General features: G+C 41.3%; 1 protein-coding gene across 2 annotated transcripts in view; it reads right to left on the bottom strand.

Annotated features, from left to right (window-relative positions):
• Nucleotides 1–18,679, bottom strand: part of FBN1 (fibrillin 1) — a 275,481-nt gene that overhangs the window by 60,328 nt on the left and 196,474 nt on the right. For both annotated transcript variants that reach the window (XM_032624190.1, XM_032624189.1), the window contains exons 41-48: nucleotides 17,666–17,788; nucleotides 16,852–17,010; nucleotides 14,002–14,073; nucleotides 10,387–10,512; nucleotides 7,399–7,521; nucleotides 3,601–3,726; nucleotides 1,521–1,637; nucleotides 574–702 (exon numbers count right to left, since the gene is read on the bottom strand). In XM_032624190.1, the coding sequence (XP_032480081.1) occupies nucleotides 574–702; nucleotides 1,521–1,637; nucleotides 3,601–3,726; nucleotides 7,399–7,521; nucleotides 10,387–10,512; nucleotides 14,002–14,073; nucleotides 16,852–17,010; nucleotides 17,666–17,788 (975 nt within the window). The remainder of the gene's footprint in view (nucleotides 1–573; nucleotides 703–1,520; nucleotides 1,638–3,600; nucleotides 3,727–7,398; nucleotides 7,522–10,386; nucleotides 10,513–14,001; nucleotides 14,074–16,851; nucleotides 17,011–17,665; nucleotides 17,789–18,679) is intronic.

Genomic DNA, 18,679 nt, shown 5'->3' with positions numbered 1-18,679 from the left:
AAAGAGGTTCCCACTGGCATGATTTCCATCAAGCAACTAAAATTGAAAGAAACTGGAATAAAATCTAAGAAACACATAAATCTAAAGTCCACAAACTCTACCCTGGAGAAAAACTAACAAACAGCTCAATAAAAATCAGCTTTATTAGCTTTCAGAAGTGTGCAGTGTAGTTAACAACCATATTTCATTTGATCTACTTTCCAGGAAAGCATAGCATGTGAAAAGTCAATGGGTATGAAGATCTTTGAGGACACCCAAAGGACTGTATAAGAGCTTACCACAAAGCTATGTTGAAGAAAAAGAATGAAAGAAAGGGAATTACAGTTGTTTATAGAACAGTTTAACAGTTACACTGAACGTTGTAACTGTTTCTCTAATTACAAACACTTAATTTTAAAAGATAAAGGGGAAGAGTGGTATATATACCATACACACATACAGGCAGGATTAGTGTACTTCTACTCTGATCTTTTTCCTCCAGGCTTCTGAAGGAAGGATTGTGATAGAGACTGCATGATTCCTGGAGTGGCCTCTGGGATGACCTTTGGAGGGTGTTTCTGAAGCAGCACTCACCCACACAGGTTCTTCCATCTGGAGCCACCTCATAGCCTTCATTGCACTGACACTGGAAGGACCCCACTGTATTGATGCATTGGCCATTTCTGCAAAGGTTCCCATTTCCAGTTGCACATTCATCAACATCTGCCAAAAAAATATCCTTTGATATGTTCCAAAGAAAATGCCATAATCCCATCAATGGTCAAAACTTTTAAAGGGAAAAATACTTATACTGAATTTCAGTGGCCTTTGCTGGCTCAGGAAGACTTAAGAAATTCCAATGTGCTCTAGTTTATAACAACAGACCTGGCTTTATTCACCTATCAGAACCTAACACGATGACATAATTCTACTAATTAGAGATTGATCATTTATATTAGGATTTTATATGAGTTTCACCTTGATCATCCTTTAGGTTTCATTTTTAAAGGTTAAAACTGAATTACTAATACACAGTACAGCTGAGGGTATTGTTAAGTATTCTTGTAATCAGAAGTATATAAGAGTAGCCTCTAGCACAATACAAAATTTGGTTCCTTACCCTTGCTTGTGAATAATGTAGCATATTTTATAAGAAGAATTTTAACTTCTTTGAAGGGAGGCTGTAGTGAAACATCTAGACAAGCAGGTCCACACTGCTCCTGAACTACGTAATTTCTGTACAAAGGATAGCTTTTGTATGTTTTAAAACATATTCGATTTATTTTGAAATGCATTTAATTCGCAGCATAGTAGACATAAAAATTATAGCTGCTAATGAGTATATTAATAAAAGTAATAGATGTAGTAACTATATTTGACACTTAATTAGCACATTGTATTTAACAACTCTTTTTAACCACCTGTCACGCATAAGATGGCATATATTAAAAAAGATTGCCAGCACGCTGGAGATGATGCTAATTACAGAGAACACACGTAGAACTGCCTTCCTTTGGTGGCTGACTGTTTTGCACACGCACCTATGCAGTCATTGTTGTGGGAAAGGATGAAACCGTGATTGCAGCGGCAGTTGAAGGAACCAATTGTGTTTCGGCAAGTTCCATTCCCACAGGCATCTCTTTCACACTCATTTATGTCTAGCAGGAACAAAGGACACAGAAAAACATGATTATTAACAGAAGAGGAGGGTATATGGTTACCTGCGGTTAAAAGGCATTTTAAGAGTTCACAAAATGTCGTACGTAGGCTGAGAACTTCTAGATTCGATGTTGGTGTTAGTTCCAGCAGCGGCAGCTTCCTGTGAGAAACCAGCAAAAGGCAAGGTTCTAAGCCTTGGGAGAAAATCCTTTCCTTGGTTGGCATGTGAAAGGAGGCAAGCTAAGGACATGAGAACTGGACAAGAACTATTTTATTCTATTTACTTCTAGAATCCTCCACCCTTGCCACTTTTCTCAAATACTTTCACTTGGAAATGGAAAATTCTGTGCACATCTGGGTCTTGATTCACTGCCACCTTTGGCAAACTTGAGCCTTTAAGATTCTCACTCCAGTTTACCAAAAGGCAGTGAGTCACCTGATATTACCCCAAAATCAGCAACAACATAAATTAGCTTTCTAACTCACCTGGAATTTTAGACATGTTTCTTTTTCCCAATCCACCCCTAAAAACCCATGACCACTCCCATGAAATGGTGACTTATCTCCCTTCTAAACTATCCCAATGTAATGGCCCCTAATGTGGGTCTCCTCTCTTGCAGTGTATTCTGTCTTTCTATTGGTCTATGACTTTTCACTCTGACTATCTGTAAAGCTGTCTTGGCATCTTATGTGTCTTTGCATCTTGTGACAGCGGCCATCACCTTTCTCATAAAGAGTAGGTGTACGTTATATTGAGGAGGAAATAAGAAATTAAAATGAAAAACATTGATATTGTTGGCTTGTTATATCAACAGGCAGAATGAGGAGGGCAAGGACAAAGAGATGGGGAAGGAGTGGAAGGCAACACCTCAGATTAGCAAAATGTAGTGTTTAGAGTTAGGATTTCCTTTCCTTTCAAATTTTGGACATAAAGATAAGTTATCTGTGATCTTAAATCAAGAAGCTATTGCTGAGCCCAATGTGACTCCAACATGTGTGTCTGTTGGTTGACGACTGCATCCAGATGAGTCACCCTGCCAGCAGTCAAAAACTTCTGCCTTGATTCATTTTTAGCCAAGCAAGTGAAGTTCTTTAGTTGGGCAGGTCCTTTGGTAGAGGGTTCTACATAATTCAGACGGAAGAGGGAGAATGAAAGTTGGGCAGGACTTCATTAGTATGTAGGGATTATCTCGCCAGTGATGAGCAGGGCCTATTATAATCTTTAACTTAAAACTTATCTGCTCTGAAGATGACCAGATTTTATGAGAATGTTCCCTAATGGATAAATCCAATTACAGCCAAAGGCAAGCACTTTAAACATCACTCTATAGATTGTTCTTTTTCCAGCTGTGAAACTGATTGAAGTCCCCAGAAGACTTAATGGATGTTGCTTTAAAGTAGAAACAGAAAGGAGGGAAAGAGAGAAATTGACTGATTACACGTTTGAAGTTTATTCTAAATCAACATTCTGATTCAGTACTAAGACCAAGGAAGAGATTTAAAATCCTGAGCTCTTTTCCCCTAGGAAAATGATCTGTAAATTTGTCTTTAAGGATCTGATACAAACTACAGACACGTCTCAAAAAATGCTCACACTCAAACAATCAAAAGCTGCACCCTTTCCAATAAGGCAAACTCACATAAATACTATAAAAGAATAATAGGCTTTTAACATTAATAAATAGTAATTTTTTGTCGTAATATCTTTCTCAATTTATCTCTTAGTCAGAAGTGTTTCTGAACTGACAGCCAAATGATTATCAAGAAAGAGGTTTATGATGTTAAGATTACTAAAGATTAAATGCCAAAGGGTATTAATGCTACACACGTGCTTCTGTTTTTATTTTATAAATAACAAAACAACTACTGAAAGGTTTAGTGTTAACTTTAAATATATGCAGATACAAATGAATTTTTCAGTAGGTTATGAAGAAAAAAATGAAATGATAGTCACATACTCACCCAAACACATGGTTTGATCAGCGTTTGTTTTAAAACCAGTGTGGCAAAGACAATAAAAGCTTCCAACTGTGTCAATACACTGTCCGTGGCTGCATATATTGGGGATTTCTTGACATTCATTGCGATCTGTAGATAAAAATTAAGTGAAAACTTAGAAGACAAAATCAAATCAAATAACTTACTTCTAGGTATTGCTCTCAGGATTAATCCTAGCTCTAAACTAAGCCAGTGAAACAGATGCTGACATATTTATTTTTGACTCAAAATTGGTTAAAACTTACTCTGATTTACTGGGCACATTCAGACCATATTAACAATACACAAGCAATGAAAAACAGGGGCGGTATCCAAAAAAAATCTTCTAAAAGAAGAGAAAACTTAGAAGTAGAATGGGGAAGAAAAATCCAAACTGGTAGATAATCCACTTGATTATCTGCCTAAGCAGTATCCTAGACTGTGTAATTGACTGAAGTATTTGTCTACTCAAGATTTGGTGCCTCAAATCATGGAAGCTTCATGGCGTCCTCTAGAAATTTAAATCAAACAAATCCCATTGCTAAGATAGGTTTTCATGATGGACAGCCTGCATCGTCCCTTGTTCCACTTACACATCATTATTTTGTCTCACTCCTGTAACCTTTTGTTCCATCTGAACCAAGTCTTCCTGTCTACACATGGCTCCTTTCAGCACTTGACAATCCTAATGATGTTTGTTTCTTTTTTATCCATATTCTTTCCAAAGGAAGCCATCTCATCTTGCTTCTGCCAGTCTTTAGGCTTTAAATTATATTTGTCATCAAGTGATGCTCTCCTGAAATCTGATTATCTGAGGGGCCACATTTGTTGCAGGAATCCACAGATGACATAATTACATGCCTACTCATGTCTCTAATTTTCTAAAGCTCTCAAGATTCTACGTTTAGGGAAAATGTAACTCAAAAGGCACTGCGTTATCCTGATTTTCCTGTTGTCACAAAAGAAAGCAAAGAGCAGAATGCCGCCTTGGGTGTAGATGTTGTAGAGCACCGCAGCACCCTGCTCTCAGCTGAATAATCCAGACTTGCTGTTTGCCTGCCCTATCTACTGAGAAGACAGCAACTGGGAACAGGCACTTTGTGTTGCACAGAGCAGCTGTGCCCACGCCAGGAGAGAGTATATTCCCTCCATTTCACGTGCTCAGGCTGCCATTTTTAGAACGACTTCCTTCCAATACGCAAAACATTTAGAGTTGATGAATCACCATATCCTTTAAAAGTCTCGGGGGGGGGGGGGGTTGAGAATATCATAAAGAGGGGAAATTGGGATAGAGTAGCTTAGGAGCTACAGCTAGCCTATGCAGAAATGCTAGTGAACAAATTATGATCGTTCCCATCAGAGAAAACGGATTTAAAATGAGCAACCTTCTCCCTGAGATAGGCAGAGGAAATTGATTTCCACTGCCAAGCTCTGTGGAGGGAGCTGATTTTGAGAAGGGTTGGCCCAAACCTTGGGTAACCTCTGGTAATATGGATCTGGGAGAATGCAAGGACCAGGTCTGTCTTATCTCTGGGACCCCCAGAAAATGGAGAGCATTAAGAATCTTATTAGAAAGGGATCCTCAGTTAGGAATTTTCTTTCCTACGTTGCCTATTTCATGATGATTGAAAAAAAATGAAACATGGATTACTTTGCAGTTCTACTGGTGAAACAGAAAGTTACAATTCTAGAGAACTTAATTGTGAAGTTCACTTTGTATTGAGACCAGAAAACTAGGTTTCTACAAGCACCAAGATTTAAACTCCGAGAAGGTGCTGCCTGAGGTTGAGATAGGAGATTTAAACAGGGTACTGGGGGAAAACACCCACACAGTCAGCAGAAAGAGAGGAGACCATGAGGAAATGGCTGGGAAGAATATGTCTTTAGCTCGGCAATCCATTTCAGAAGGGGGCTGCATTTGCTCTAATGCCACAGCTCCTCAGGTGAGACCAGCATCCTCGGCTTCGATACCTAACTAACTGTTCTCTAAAAATCTCTCAGCAACAATGCGGGTATTATATGGTCGGCTGTTGAAATGATGTACTTATGGATTCAAATAAAAATCTTATTATGATAAGGAAATTTTAGTTCTTTTCATCTTAAACACAGGAAGACAGGAGTATTTTACAATATGTCTGAAAAAATGCCATGTATAGGACAGTATTTAAAGACATTTTAAAAGATTTTAAAAGATACAAGTGAAGACATTTCCAGAGTGAAGTCTTCAGCCCTAGAGGCTGAATAGCTGCAAAACTCAAATTCAAGTACATTCCCTTTCTTGTGAGGATTTCGATGAATGAGGGAAATGAAGATTTGGCTACAGACAACACTCCTTCACAGTACTTATCGCTGGTTAACGCTGGATGAGCTTTATTTGTGTTAATATTCTACAAGAAAACATGACAGGGCTTAAGCCCCAGCAGGCCCTGGTTGGACGTCTTGTCTTGATGTATAAAATAGTTCTTCCCTCATCTTGCCTGAGCATGAAATGGTGTGAAATGACATGTTCTATATTATCAGCAATTCCTTATTTTGATTGGAATTATTTCACGCAGTTTCAAATAAATATAAATTACAAGCAAAATGCAGGGAAGTGGTATGAATGCCAAGTTTCATGAGAGCATTGTGACTCATATCAGAGACGTCCTCACTTTTCCTGTCCTGTTTTGTTTTTTTTTTTTTCAGTACGTGGATAACAACTGCTCTGCTGACAAAATGCTAAATACTTGCACATGTTCCTTTAAACCCCCCAAAAAACAAGTCTTGATTCTCAAAATGAGTTTTTGTTCTGGTATTACACCCTCTTCCCACCAAAGTCTCATAAAACAATGCAAAATACCCTACGGAAAGCAGTGCACTTCCCACCACTTAATCACTGGTGGGCAAGGAAACCCAAGGAAAATCTGACCACGTTCCTTGGTGTTGTTTCATTCACAAATGCATAAAATATCCAGGAAATTCCTTGTGAAATGAGCCAGAAGCAAAATAACACATTCTTCCTGACCTCCTTGCTAAATATACAGTGATTTATAATTACTAAAAAACTCAGATGAAAATCGTTCTGAGGTATTACTTTCCTTCTGGGCTGAAACACCAGTGTTTTTATTTTGATACCACTGGCTACAAGATACCATCAGACACCTAATAATTTTACCATCAATTTAAGATGGTAACACGCTCATCCTTCTTATTTCTAGCACATCCCTGATAAACGGGAACAACAAAAAAATTTAACCTCTAGCGGACAGTTTCTCATTTTACTGTAGCTGACGTAGCAAATAAAAGGCTTTCAACGTTTGCGGCCCTCAGCTGTGTAAGCTGTTTAGGAGAAAAAGTGATACTGTTGGTTCTTTTTCCTTGGTTTGTGCAGTTTGATCTGGCCCAGCTCAGGGGAGCTTTGCCATCTAGACTTGGGGTATGTGGCCAGAATGGTGACAACCTCACCCACTCCAAGGGGATTATGTGAAAGGACAAAAAAGTATTTGGTCCTGAATACCAGTTAGGGAGTGAGTGAGTGTGTGTGTGTGTGTGTGCGCGCGCGCACTTGTGGGAGTGGGTGTTTGCAGCAAGGCAGCAGAGAGGCAAATTTGGAAACGTCACACCTCCAAAGGGAGAAAAAAGCTAAGTGTGAAGACATTTCAACAGTTTTCCCTTTTCCCAGTTTAGTTACTACAACTCAGAAGTCATGTATTCTTCAACCTAACCGTCTCAAAGAAATCCAGGTATCTGCAGCTCAATGGGGCTGGCCCGTCGGGTGGGCGCTGGGCGGTGGGGACTACTTGCCATTGCACTGCCCTGTGGAGGTGAAGCGGTAGCCGGGCTTGCAGTCGCAGCGGTAGCTGCCCGCAGTGTTGATGCACTCCGCGTTGCGCTGGCACACCGGGCCGTTCTGACACTCGTCGATATCTACAAGCAGGAGAGAACTGAATTACAGGGAGGGCGGAATCTGGTGTCAAGTTGATGAAGCCTCTCACACAACATGGATTTATATTTTCTTGTTTTGATCGGTTCTACTGAACAAACCACGGAAGATGGAAATTTTGTTTTCTAATTTTTCTGTTTTACAAATATGTTTCAGAAATGCAAATACTTGATTTATCACCACATATGGGTTCTAACGCTGCTAATGTCTAGAAAAAGTTGTGAAACTCAGCTTCAAGGGCCAGGACTTGATACGGGTATAGACCAATATCCTAGGAAATCTTGTATTTGCTCGAAGCCTGGGGGTTTTGGGATTCAGTTGGGTTGCTTTCGTCTGGAAGGCTGTGAGGTCTGCAGAGCAGGGCATCTCAAACCTGAATGCGCATATGAATCACTTAGGATTTTTTTGAAAGGCATATCTGATTCAGCATGTCTGGGGAGAGGCTTGAGATTCTGTGCTTCCATTAAGCTCCCAAGTGATGCTGGTACTCCTGGTCTACAGACAGTGCTTTGAACTGCAGGGCTGCACAGGCTCTTGCTTAAATTTCTGCCACATGGCAGTCAAGTCAAGGAGACTTAACATGAGAGACTGCACATAAAACCACTGAAAATAACCAAACGCTCACTATCAAAGGAAAGAATAAAATGGATATTGTGTGCTCCAGGGCTTTGACTATGCTCACGGAGTTGTCTATCTTTTAAAAAATTTAACAGCTACCTAATACAGTTCAAATTCATGGCATTGCAAAAGTTACTGCACAGTCCAGGCTACAGCGTGGGGCAAAATACATATTCCCTTCCCCTGCTCTTATGAAACATTCTAATTCAGTCTAAATCCAGTAAAGGGAATAGCCTGTAACACAGGTGGGGAGTCAGCTCAGCCCCAGTACCGGGGTTTCCTGCAGAAGTCGGCTCAGCCAAAGAAGTTCCCACAAGGGGGCGGCAAATACGTCAACCAAGGCCTCCTAGGTGTGTGCTTTTGTGGTGGGAAAACCTCAGTGCTATTGGCAGTCAGTGGGAGTTTCCGTCTCATCCGGGGTGTGCCTCTCTGTACAACAGATACAGAAGCAGAATTTGCCTGCCTTGGGTTACAGTGGACCCAGGACCCAGCAGCACCTCACCACCAGGCCTGCCCTGCTCTTAATTAAGGGTGTACAGAAACACAGAGGGTACCTTGCGTAGTTGGAGAAGCCAGTCGGTGTCACAGACAAGCATTTCTGTAATGCATCAGATGCCTAACATCTGATGATATACATACTTGGGGAGGGCAGACGCATGGATGCTCCCTAAATCACTTCTGGAATCCATTCCAATTTCAGTCTGGCTGAGGCACGTACTAAATCAACCTTCCTTTTCTGATTCTGCGAGCTAAGAGTGTGCTGGGAAGCAGCGGACCATGGATTAAACATTCACCCTGAAGATGGATATCCTACGAAACGGAAACCAAAAGCTGGAGTGCTTTGTAATCTCCACATCCACTGAATGCTACCCTGACAGCAAAGTGCCTTGCACTGGTGCAGCTGTAGGTTTTCAGTCTCATGTGTGTAGCAAGGTCTAGCCAGTTGGCATGGTGGTCCTGGATGGCCTTACCTCTGGTTTCTGGCCAACGGCTGCTGCTTCAGCAGATATAAGTGCCAAAGAGGCACCTGGGTCAAGTAACCAGCTCTGAATGGAAGAGAAGGGGAGATGCCACAGAAGGCGGCAGACATCGTGACGCACGTACGACAGGTGGAATACGGTGGCTATGAGCAGGCAGCCACCTCTCGCACTATAGGGTCACCTGCTGTGGGCTTTCTTCTCCATTCCCACATCATGCCTCCTCCCCACACCTGATCCTTGACGACCTGAAGCCCAGGGCCCGAACCAAAGCCCGAAATGACTATCTCCTTAGGAAGGTTAGGAATGGCTGTCACCCTGTTCCCACTCCCCCGCAGAGCAGGCAGAGGAAGGGACGTGGGCCAACTTGGCCACAGGAACAGAAAGCCTGGTGAGGAGAATTTAACAAGCATGCGCTTGGGGCTGTAACTTGACTCATGGTCTATAAGTTGTCCCCAGTTTAGGAGAAAAAGATTTTTAAATATTAAAATGTTGAGCTCTGTGCGCTAATACGTGCTCTAACGTGAACAAAAACTCTGCTAGAGACTCTAAGTATTAAATAGAAAGTTATTCTAGCTGTCCTAGGGCCCATGGTATATTTAATAACCAGTAACGTCCCTTTTACTAAAATGTAAAAGAACACTATCTTCCCCAGATGTCGGAAAAATATGAAGTGCGGTAAGGAATGCGCAGAATCACAGCACAAACACGTGGCAAGCGGAGGTAATTTGAAAATGAAAAAAGTACCATTTGCACTCATGCCAACATTCTTCACATAAAATCGAATTTGCTGTTCTTGCCATTTGGGATTCTCTCATGCATTTGAAATATTTGCATTAACCTTGTTTTCACTTGGGAGGAGCAAAGGCTCCGTTTGGAAGGGAACACTGATTTTGAGGTTCAGCTCAAGACGACTGCCCACCACTCATGCTCACTTTCAAGCAATGTGAAACAATAGCCATCTATTGGACACACCCGGGATCTCAAGGCTTTTCCGTATCAGCTGGGAAATCTAATACATTGTGTGTGTGGGGAGAGAGGGCTGGGGAATGGACATCCTGCTTTTCCCGCTGCGTGTTAGGGAATTTTTACATGAAATGTCTGTTGATCCACATGTTGCCCTTCAGTACTGCTGGAGTTAGATGGATTTCTGAAATTCCAGTGTTGTGAACTTGGCCACATGTGTGTGTGTGTGGGTATGCAGCTCATCGGTTGGCTCATTTCTGGATGTGACATAGCGACAGCCTCTCTTACCTTCACAAACCAGCAACTTGTCATTATAGAAGAAGCCCACTGGACATTCACATCGGAAGCTGCCAACCATGTTGATACACACGCCATTTTCACAGACCCCTGGGATCTCCCGACATTCATCGATATCTAGAAACAGAGCAGGTACGTATGAGTGACGGAACGGCATTTGGTCCCTCTGCAGGGTAAACTGGAATGGAGAGTCAGCTGCTTCTAATTCATTCTATGTAAGGTCTAAAGCCAAAGAAGAGAAAGTGCGTGTGTATGTGTGTGTATGTGCTTGCGTGTGTGCGTGTGTGCTGGGGTGGTGATGGAAGCGGGGACGTCAGTGAAGAGCAAACTGAGATAACTAGACTGCTTGTCAGACGCTCATGTGTCTGTCTGCCTGACTATCTGTTTTTCTGGTTTTGTTTTATAGCATCGGCTTTGTCCAGGTAGGAGCCGTCTTTGTACCCACCGGGCCCTGTGCACCAGATGAGCAGAATAAAAGTGACTGCCAAGAGAAAGTGGTCTCTCTACCCCAAGTGTGTGGTGGTGTTCGTCTAGAACGGGAGAGGAGAGCTGGTGAGGAACAGAGGAGGAGCCCATGGTCACGGCCAGCTCTGATCTTCCAAATTCTACTTCAACACCCCCTTTCTCCTTCACATGGCTTTTGAATGGAGGTAAGTCAGGTCTGGGGATGTAAGCTGGGCCTGAGCTGACCATGCAGAGAGAGCAGGCACCAAGGAAGGACTGTCACCGTAGACTGTGGCTTCCCAGGCCCGGGCACCGGGGCTGGCTTCTACGCTACGGTGTTACCGGCCCCGGTACACGGTCTGACAAATGTTAAGTGCCAATTAAAATGTATTCAATTAAGAACCAGTACCTGGAAGTGGGGTTGCTGAGCATTAAAACAGGACCAAAGCGGGAGTGAGAGCAGAGCCAGGACCCAGGCTGCTAAAGCCGGCGGGCCAGCTGGTGAGGGAGCCATGTGGGCAAGTCTGGTCTCCTCACCAGCCTGGTGGATCCGCTTGCTGTTTGACCTGCTCTGAACTCCTGACCATTCAGTGTCCTCTAGGATAATAACGGTAACAGTGACAGTAACAGTAGTGTCTCCCTTGCTATGTGCCTGGTATATTTCTCAAGCATTTAACCTGAATTTAGTTACCAAATCATCAGGGCCACCCTGTGAGATGGTCTCTAGGTACTCTGACCATCATCATGATGCAGATGATGGAACTAAGGAAGTCAGAGCACGGAACTTGCCGAAGACTGTACAGCCAACAGGAGGCAGAGTTGGGATTCGATACCAGGAATCCGCTAACAGGCTGTCCTGTCTCCCGTATGCTTTCCCACAGTCAAACAATCTTCTCAAAACCATTAGCGAAGTGCTTGTTATCCCAGAGGGCCCCTCTACCAGCCCTCTGGCAGAGTTTCACAAAACACTTCAGAAGCAGGGAGGGAATGCAAAGCTTTGGTCTTTCCAATCCATTAGGTTTCTGTTATTGTTGTCGAGATACTTTCCTTTACATATCATAGTCCGGAGCCTCTGCAAGATACTTTGTTTGCATAAGTTGTCAGAAGATGGCTATAGACTTAAGTGGAACTCACAAGAGCTTTCAGAAGAATCACACCCTAAAGCCAATCTGTTTTAAAGGAGAAATTCGACAGGACATGGATTTATGTTGGACCTTTTTCTAAAGGGCCTGATTTTGTTTGAAGACAAATTGATCTCTTTCATGGAAAAAAAACCAGCTTAGAATATCAAGGGGTATATTTCCATTTTGAATACAACAAGTCATTACGTTTTAGATTTTTCACACATTTGTCATTCATGTTCTTAAAAAGTTAGGCAAAGATATATCACAACTATGCACTCGCAGCAAGAAGAAAAAAAATTCAGACATTCTTGAACCACGTACGGGTTAAAACATGAAATGTTATGTCCACATTCATTTGTTTTAAATACAAGAGATGTGTTTTCAAGTTTAACAATAACAGGCTGGGTCAAATTTCTAGCCATTGTTAGGCATAAAAGAGCAAAAGCATATATTAAAAATTATATTTTCTTTTCCTGTCTGGATTCCATTGGAACTTCAACTTGGAAAAGTTTATGTTTAAAGACAAGATTAATAAACTTGCTATAGTTTTAACCCCACACGAATGGGTTCTATATGCCAACAATCTTCAGACCTTTCAGAAGAAGAGTATAAAGCTTAAATAAAACAAAGTTTCTCAGTCATCTAAATATTTTATCATGCTGGAATTTGCTAACAATAAGTATACTGCTAACTATCACATTTCCAGTTTTCAAGAGCTAGAGGCAAAGCAAGCTGTGAGTCAGGACTGGATTCTGGTCTCAGCTCTGTTATTAATTAGCCAGGTGACCTCAGCTGAGTCCCCTCCCCTGTCTAGGCCTCTGTCCCCTCAACTGTAAGGCAAGGCCTAGCTGATGTGGACTAGATGATGTCTGAAGCCTTTCCAGTTTTATTAGTGGATGATGTTAATGCTGTCTTGAGTCTCTGCCTGCTACCAACATTAGAAGGTAGGCCTTGCTGGGGTACACGCCTGGTCCATCCACAGAGAACGATGGATTCTACTATTAAAGACCACTTATCCTCAGATCAGAGATTCTAAGGAGATGAAAAGATCTGTTTTGGGAAGGGGAAAAACAAAGCAGCTAGGAGCCGGGCGTTTCAGGCCAATGCCATTTAACAGGTTTTCTTTCCAAATCATGAAGTTTCTTTGGACGTTGACTACAGAGCCATATGTATTTGGCACTAAGAGAGTCAGGCTGATTGCTGGACCAGACCCTTGTTTTCTTAAACAAGGTCATTGGAAAGGCTGATGTGGATTTCAGTTTACTTATTAGGAATAAGGTGGAACAGACAAAGTGGTGATGTTTGCTACTAGACACAACTGCTCAGAGTTAAGAGGGGCATCTAAGGATCCATAGAAATCACACTGGGGAAAGACTCTGAGAATGCAATAGCTTTCCATCTACTTTTATGTTATTTGGTTTTAAACCACAAAGGCATCACTTCCATTGGCTGAACGCCGTGCAATACTTCTGAATCTTGCGTAAGCTTCACTAGCACTGCAGTGGTCTCTGCTCCAGTTACCAGACAGGGCCTCAGATTGGAAAGTTTTTTTTTTTTTTTTTTTTAACTTCACATCTAAAAATCCCAAAGCAGATGACCTGAGGAGATTCTATGTGAGATAAAACTGATCCACCTACACATAAGTATTGGTATGAACAGTCATATTAAACTCAGGTCTCAGTCAGATGGAAGGATTGGGAATTATAGTCAAATCAAACGTCAACTGGCCCTACTCCCAGAATCTCTCTTTGTTGATGCCTAGGGTTGGTTTAACTAAGCTTGATTGTAATTCTGTGAAAAGCTTTCCAGTCCCCTTAATCATGACCGACAAATGCTGCTGCCAATTAGGTGGAGCTACACAGGGTGTCTGTACTGTTTGTTTCAAACTAAGAATCAGAGTTTCAATAAAGCTAAATGGCACTGTTTAATTTGTTCCTTCTAAGAAAGAAAAAGCAAACTGAGAAAATAACAGTGTGTACTTCCTTTTCTTAACACAAAGGCAGAGACAAAAAGTTCCAACAGAGGCATCATAACTCACCAACAGGTAAACCAGTGTAAATGTCGATGACGAAGCCTGGCCTTTGACTTCCACAGAGTGTAGCAAATTCATCTGCAGTGATTGAACGAAGGTGGGGTGAGCGGGGTGGGAATAGGGGTCAGCAGAGAGCAACAATTAGGCTGAACAAAATTACTTTGTATACATTCTTGAAAGGTATTTACCTGTATTTTGAAAAATTTAGAATAAAAAATTAATCTGAAAATTCCTACAGATGGTGTAAACTTCTCCTTAAGACAAGCGCTGAAGGAAAAGTGACCTCATGTTGATGTAATAATGAGGCAGAAGCAGAGGTCTCTATATCATATGCCACTCATTTGTATGATCCTGCCTGTAGGAATCTGGGTTTCTATAAGGACGTTGTTCAGTTCTGAACCCAGGGACTGGCATGAGTGCCTCTTTCCACTCTGCATTAAGGGATCTAGGATTTAATGAATGTATACAAAAGCCATTTCCTCGACAGACTGGGGGAGACTGTGGCAAATCTAGCTAAGTTCTTGATAGGAGGTCTATTAATGACTAATTCACATCAAACAACCAACTTACCTCATTACTTCAAGTTTTGGAGCTGGATTTCTTTTGATGCAGCTCTCTTGTTCTCTCTCACTCCCTCCCCCCGCCGACCCTTTATCTTTCTCTCCTTCACCCGAATTCATCAAAGTTGATAATAAAGGATGCACTAAATGTCATCTGTGGTCCCTTTTAACTCTGCGATTCTGTAATTGCAGATCATGAGCGTGACCAGTATAGCATGGTATCAATTTAAGCTCAAGAAGGCCATTGCCTCATGGGTCAAACCTACTGAAAATTAGTAAAAGGTTTCCAAAAGTATTTTAATCAAAATGTAACATGTTCTTTTCGTAGTGCTTTTATTTCCTCATAAAAAAAGGAGTTAGGGTCCACTTCCAACAAGTGTCACGCCAGCTCCACGGACCATCCGGACAAATTTCAGGGACTCCGAAACTGTGTGCAGACTGCATAGCTAATGAACAGCCATGCCTGGATTTGGCCAATATTCAACATGAAGACGAAACCTTGCATGTTATATTAAGAGTATGCAGATTCTTAAAACTCAGACAGATATTTCTGAAAGTAAATGATAGTCTTTATCAGAGATGTCCAAAGTGGTCTGCAGGGGAATGTACAATGATCCATCAAGGTAAAAAAGAAAATACTAGGATGTCTATCTTTGTAAAATCCAACTTTAAAATTAATTTTGTGTATATTTTATAATAGAACAGTTTGTGAAAATAATCAATGCATTTCTCAATATAATTGAAAACAAATATATAGAGACATATACACATTTACTTGTAAATACACACAGCAGGTGCGTGTAACCTCCAGGTTTTTTAACGATAGGTATGTACGATCAAAAGATTTGAAGGCCACTGGTCAAGATCAGGGGTCAGCAAATTTTTTCTTAGAGGGCTAAAAAGTAAATATTTTAGGTTTTGCAAGCTGTGCAGTCCCTGTTAAAACTACTCAACTATTTCACGAAAGCAACCATAGATAATATGTAAATAAATTAGTGGGGCTGAATTCTAGTAAAATTTTATTTACTAAAACTTGAAGTTCATAAAATTTTCAGGTCATGATACATCATTCCTTTGACTTTTTTTCCAACCATTTAAAAATGTCAAAATTACTTTTAGCTTGTGGGCCATACAAAAATAGGAGGAGGGCTGGATCTGGCCTATATGGGCTCTTGTTTGCCAACCCCTGGTCTAACAACATCTTGCAGAGTGGAGACAACTCGTAATTCTAAGTAATGGTTATTACACTATTTCCAGAGTAAACAATGGATGAGATGGTATATTTTACTAAAAAAGAATCTTCTGTTTTATGCACTGTCAGGTAGCATCAGACAATAGGTTTAGGATTTTACGTATCACTGTGGGGAATGGAGTAGGTACCACACAATTCTCAGATCAATACTCTGCATGGTAGTTCATTCAATCTAAATCATGAAGATATTCTAGATCATCATTAGTAAATGATGTCATCACAATATATAGGACATATATCATCTACCGTAGAAGAACACTGCACCAAAGTTTTTGCTTCATTTACTGCTAAGATGTAAGTTAGACTTTTTTTTTCCAAACAGGTAACATTATTTGGATTTTTCTGTATGAGGATATAAGAAGAAATTTCTCTAAGATCTCAATATCAAGGAGTTGATCTTTTCTGCTTTTCTTTAAGTGTTGATTTTACTTTGTGGTCATTGAGACTCTTAGATTCGATCACATCTCTCTCTATATGAGCTGCTAGAAGGTTTAGAGCCCAGGTTATTGCTCGTTGCTGGCAAGTGTGTAGGAATTCCCAGCTTGGATCTTGTGTATTACCCTTGTTCCTTGCTCTGAGTTTCTTACCCTTGCTTTCCATTTGCATTAGGCCTTCTTATTTTACATTTGCATCTTTGTGGGCCACCTTGAATTCTTTCTGGAACAAGATTAGTTATAAATAAGTAAAATTGATAGGACTATGGTTTACTTATTTGTCATACTGCTTTGCCCAATGTTTCCAGACTTTTAGTTATATGGCAGACTCCATAACAATGGTAACAATGTTTATATTTTTGTGATATACTGAGTCTACGCGTCTGGTGAATGAACCTGGGTATAAATTAGAAAGCATATTCTGTGACTCAGTTTTCACCTGCAAGTACTAAGATCAACTGTGAATTTAACTATTTGCCCTTGTGAGCTAATCTTTTCTTATGAAGATCAACGATGCACCCTTTTCTTCCCTTGCTGAGATTCATCTCCCCAACAATTTGTGGGTAATGTACCGAGCTATCTTTCTGGTAACGGTGAAACTAAAACTCACCTGTGCTTGGGATGGGACACTGTTCACAGGGCTTATTCCAGGCCCGGCCAATGTTGTAGGAACAACAGCACATCTTCTTGGTCATATTGAACAACAGTTCTCCGTCGCAGGTCTGGTTGTCAGCGTAATAGTTCCTGTAGCACAAGCTTCTCCTCATATCTAGAAGAAAGGAGGAAGTTAAGGGACTGGTGATGCCATGGGGAAATCACGACAGGGAGATTCTAGGGGGATACTTAAGGAGTGAATCTCTTTTGAAGTGTATTGTAACTTGACTTCAATCAGGGCAGGAAAAGCCTGTTCTCACACAGCTCTCCGTCGTCCTATGCTGCTACAAGAAAAAGGACTTTGAGAAATATATTCCCTGTTGTTTTGTGCCGCAGAACTTAGTCATTATGTAGCTGCGGTGTTAATAAACTTTACGTGACTCTCCACCCAGTCTCCTAGTAACAATTCTCCACTGCTATTTGGCAGTGATTTTCTCATTTCCGACTCATGATGTTTTAATACTGTAGGTCAGTGCTGTAAATATAGTTGTATAAAGATACACCCAAAGTCAAACAAAAGAAGTACTATTAAACCTTTGTTTGGGATTTTCCAACATTACATTTTAAAGAAAACTCCCAACCACCCACACGAGGTGGTGAGAAAAGGCCCAGCTTACGCTTTACAGGAGAGGAGGCTCTTTCAGTGAAAGGGTGGCAGTACTCGCTCTTACGAGTAACGTAATGCTGAGGACTAACTGCTGGCTCGGAAGCTCTTTTTCTCTTTGCAGATGAGGACCAAACATGCACTATAAAGAAAAGCTAGGACTTACCCATGCAATTATTCCCCCCATTCACTTGCATGTAGTCTGGAGGGCAAATACAGGTGTAGTTGCCCACGGTGTTATAACAGGTCCCTGGACCACAGATTCCGGGAGTTTCACATTCATTCACATCTATAATCCAGAGAGAAAGTGGTATGTGAATATGGAAATTTCACTCTTTGGAATGGTCTGGTACTCAGGGTCAATATAAATGTTGATGGTCTTGGAGAAAATCCACAGGGCACTTCGCAACCTGGATAAGGAACACGGATGTTTCATTCATCAGTGTCCTTAGTCTGTGCTAATGTGTGCATTTTCAGGAGAGGAGTTTTAGAAAAGGAAATTTTACCTTCTGATAAGAGTTCTTAATAAACGAGTCCAAAACATCCTCAAACACGTGCAGTGATGGTAATGTGGAGAAATTATAATTCTCAAGTATCTTTCAGGAAGATAGCTAGGTACTTCATATGTTCACAAAATCTCAGGAAGGATATGATATATCCTGAAGCCATCAAAAACTGGCTTCATGAATCTGCACTGGTAAGACAGCACAGAAGTAGGTGTATCACGCCTCCTTCCCCATTTTCAAACACAGGGGCTGATTCTAATTTTTGTTAACTCCATGGGTCTTAAGATGTGTCACGTGTACCGTGATGCTTGACTAATACTCAACAAGGTTGTCACTGCCGAGATCACCTCATAAGCCTTTTGGAGGAGCAGAGGAGTATTTCCCCTCCAGGACACAGGGAGGTCTTCTCCTCCCAAATCCGTTGTGTGACTCCTGTATATAGATGAAAACCATTTCCCCACGCTGGTCAACGGTCCACGTGCTCTGAAAGCTAACAGTGGTCGATAGTCTCCACCTTCCCAGTAACACGGGATAAACAGGAGTCATCACTTGCATCATAAAACCAAAGGGGCTGCCTCCAAAGAGAAGCTCATTTAAATGCTTAGTATAAATGATAAGTTGGTGAAGGACAAGAAAGAGAGCCCAGAACTGTCCAGAATACAGAAGCCACTGAA

This window comes from Phocoena sinus, chromosome 2, assembly GCF_008692025.1.
Source record: "Phocoena sinus isolate mPhoSin1 chromosome 2, mPhoSin1.pri, whole genome shotgun sequence".
NCBI classification, from domain to species: domain Eukaryota; kingdom Metazoa; phylum Chordata; class Mammalia; order Artiodactyla; family Phocoenidae; genus Phocoena; species Phocoena sinus.
This window is presented reverse-complemented; position numbering and strand designations above follow the sequence as displayed.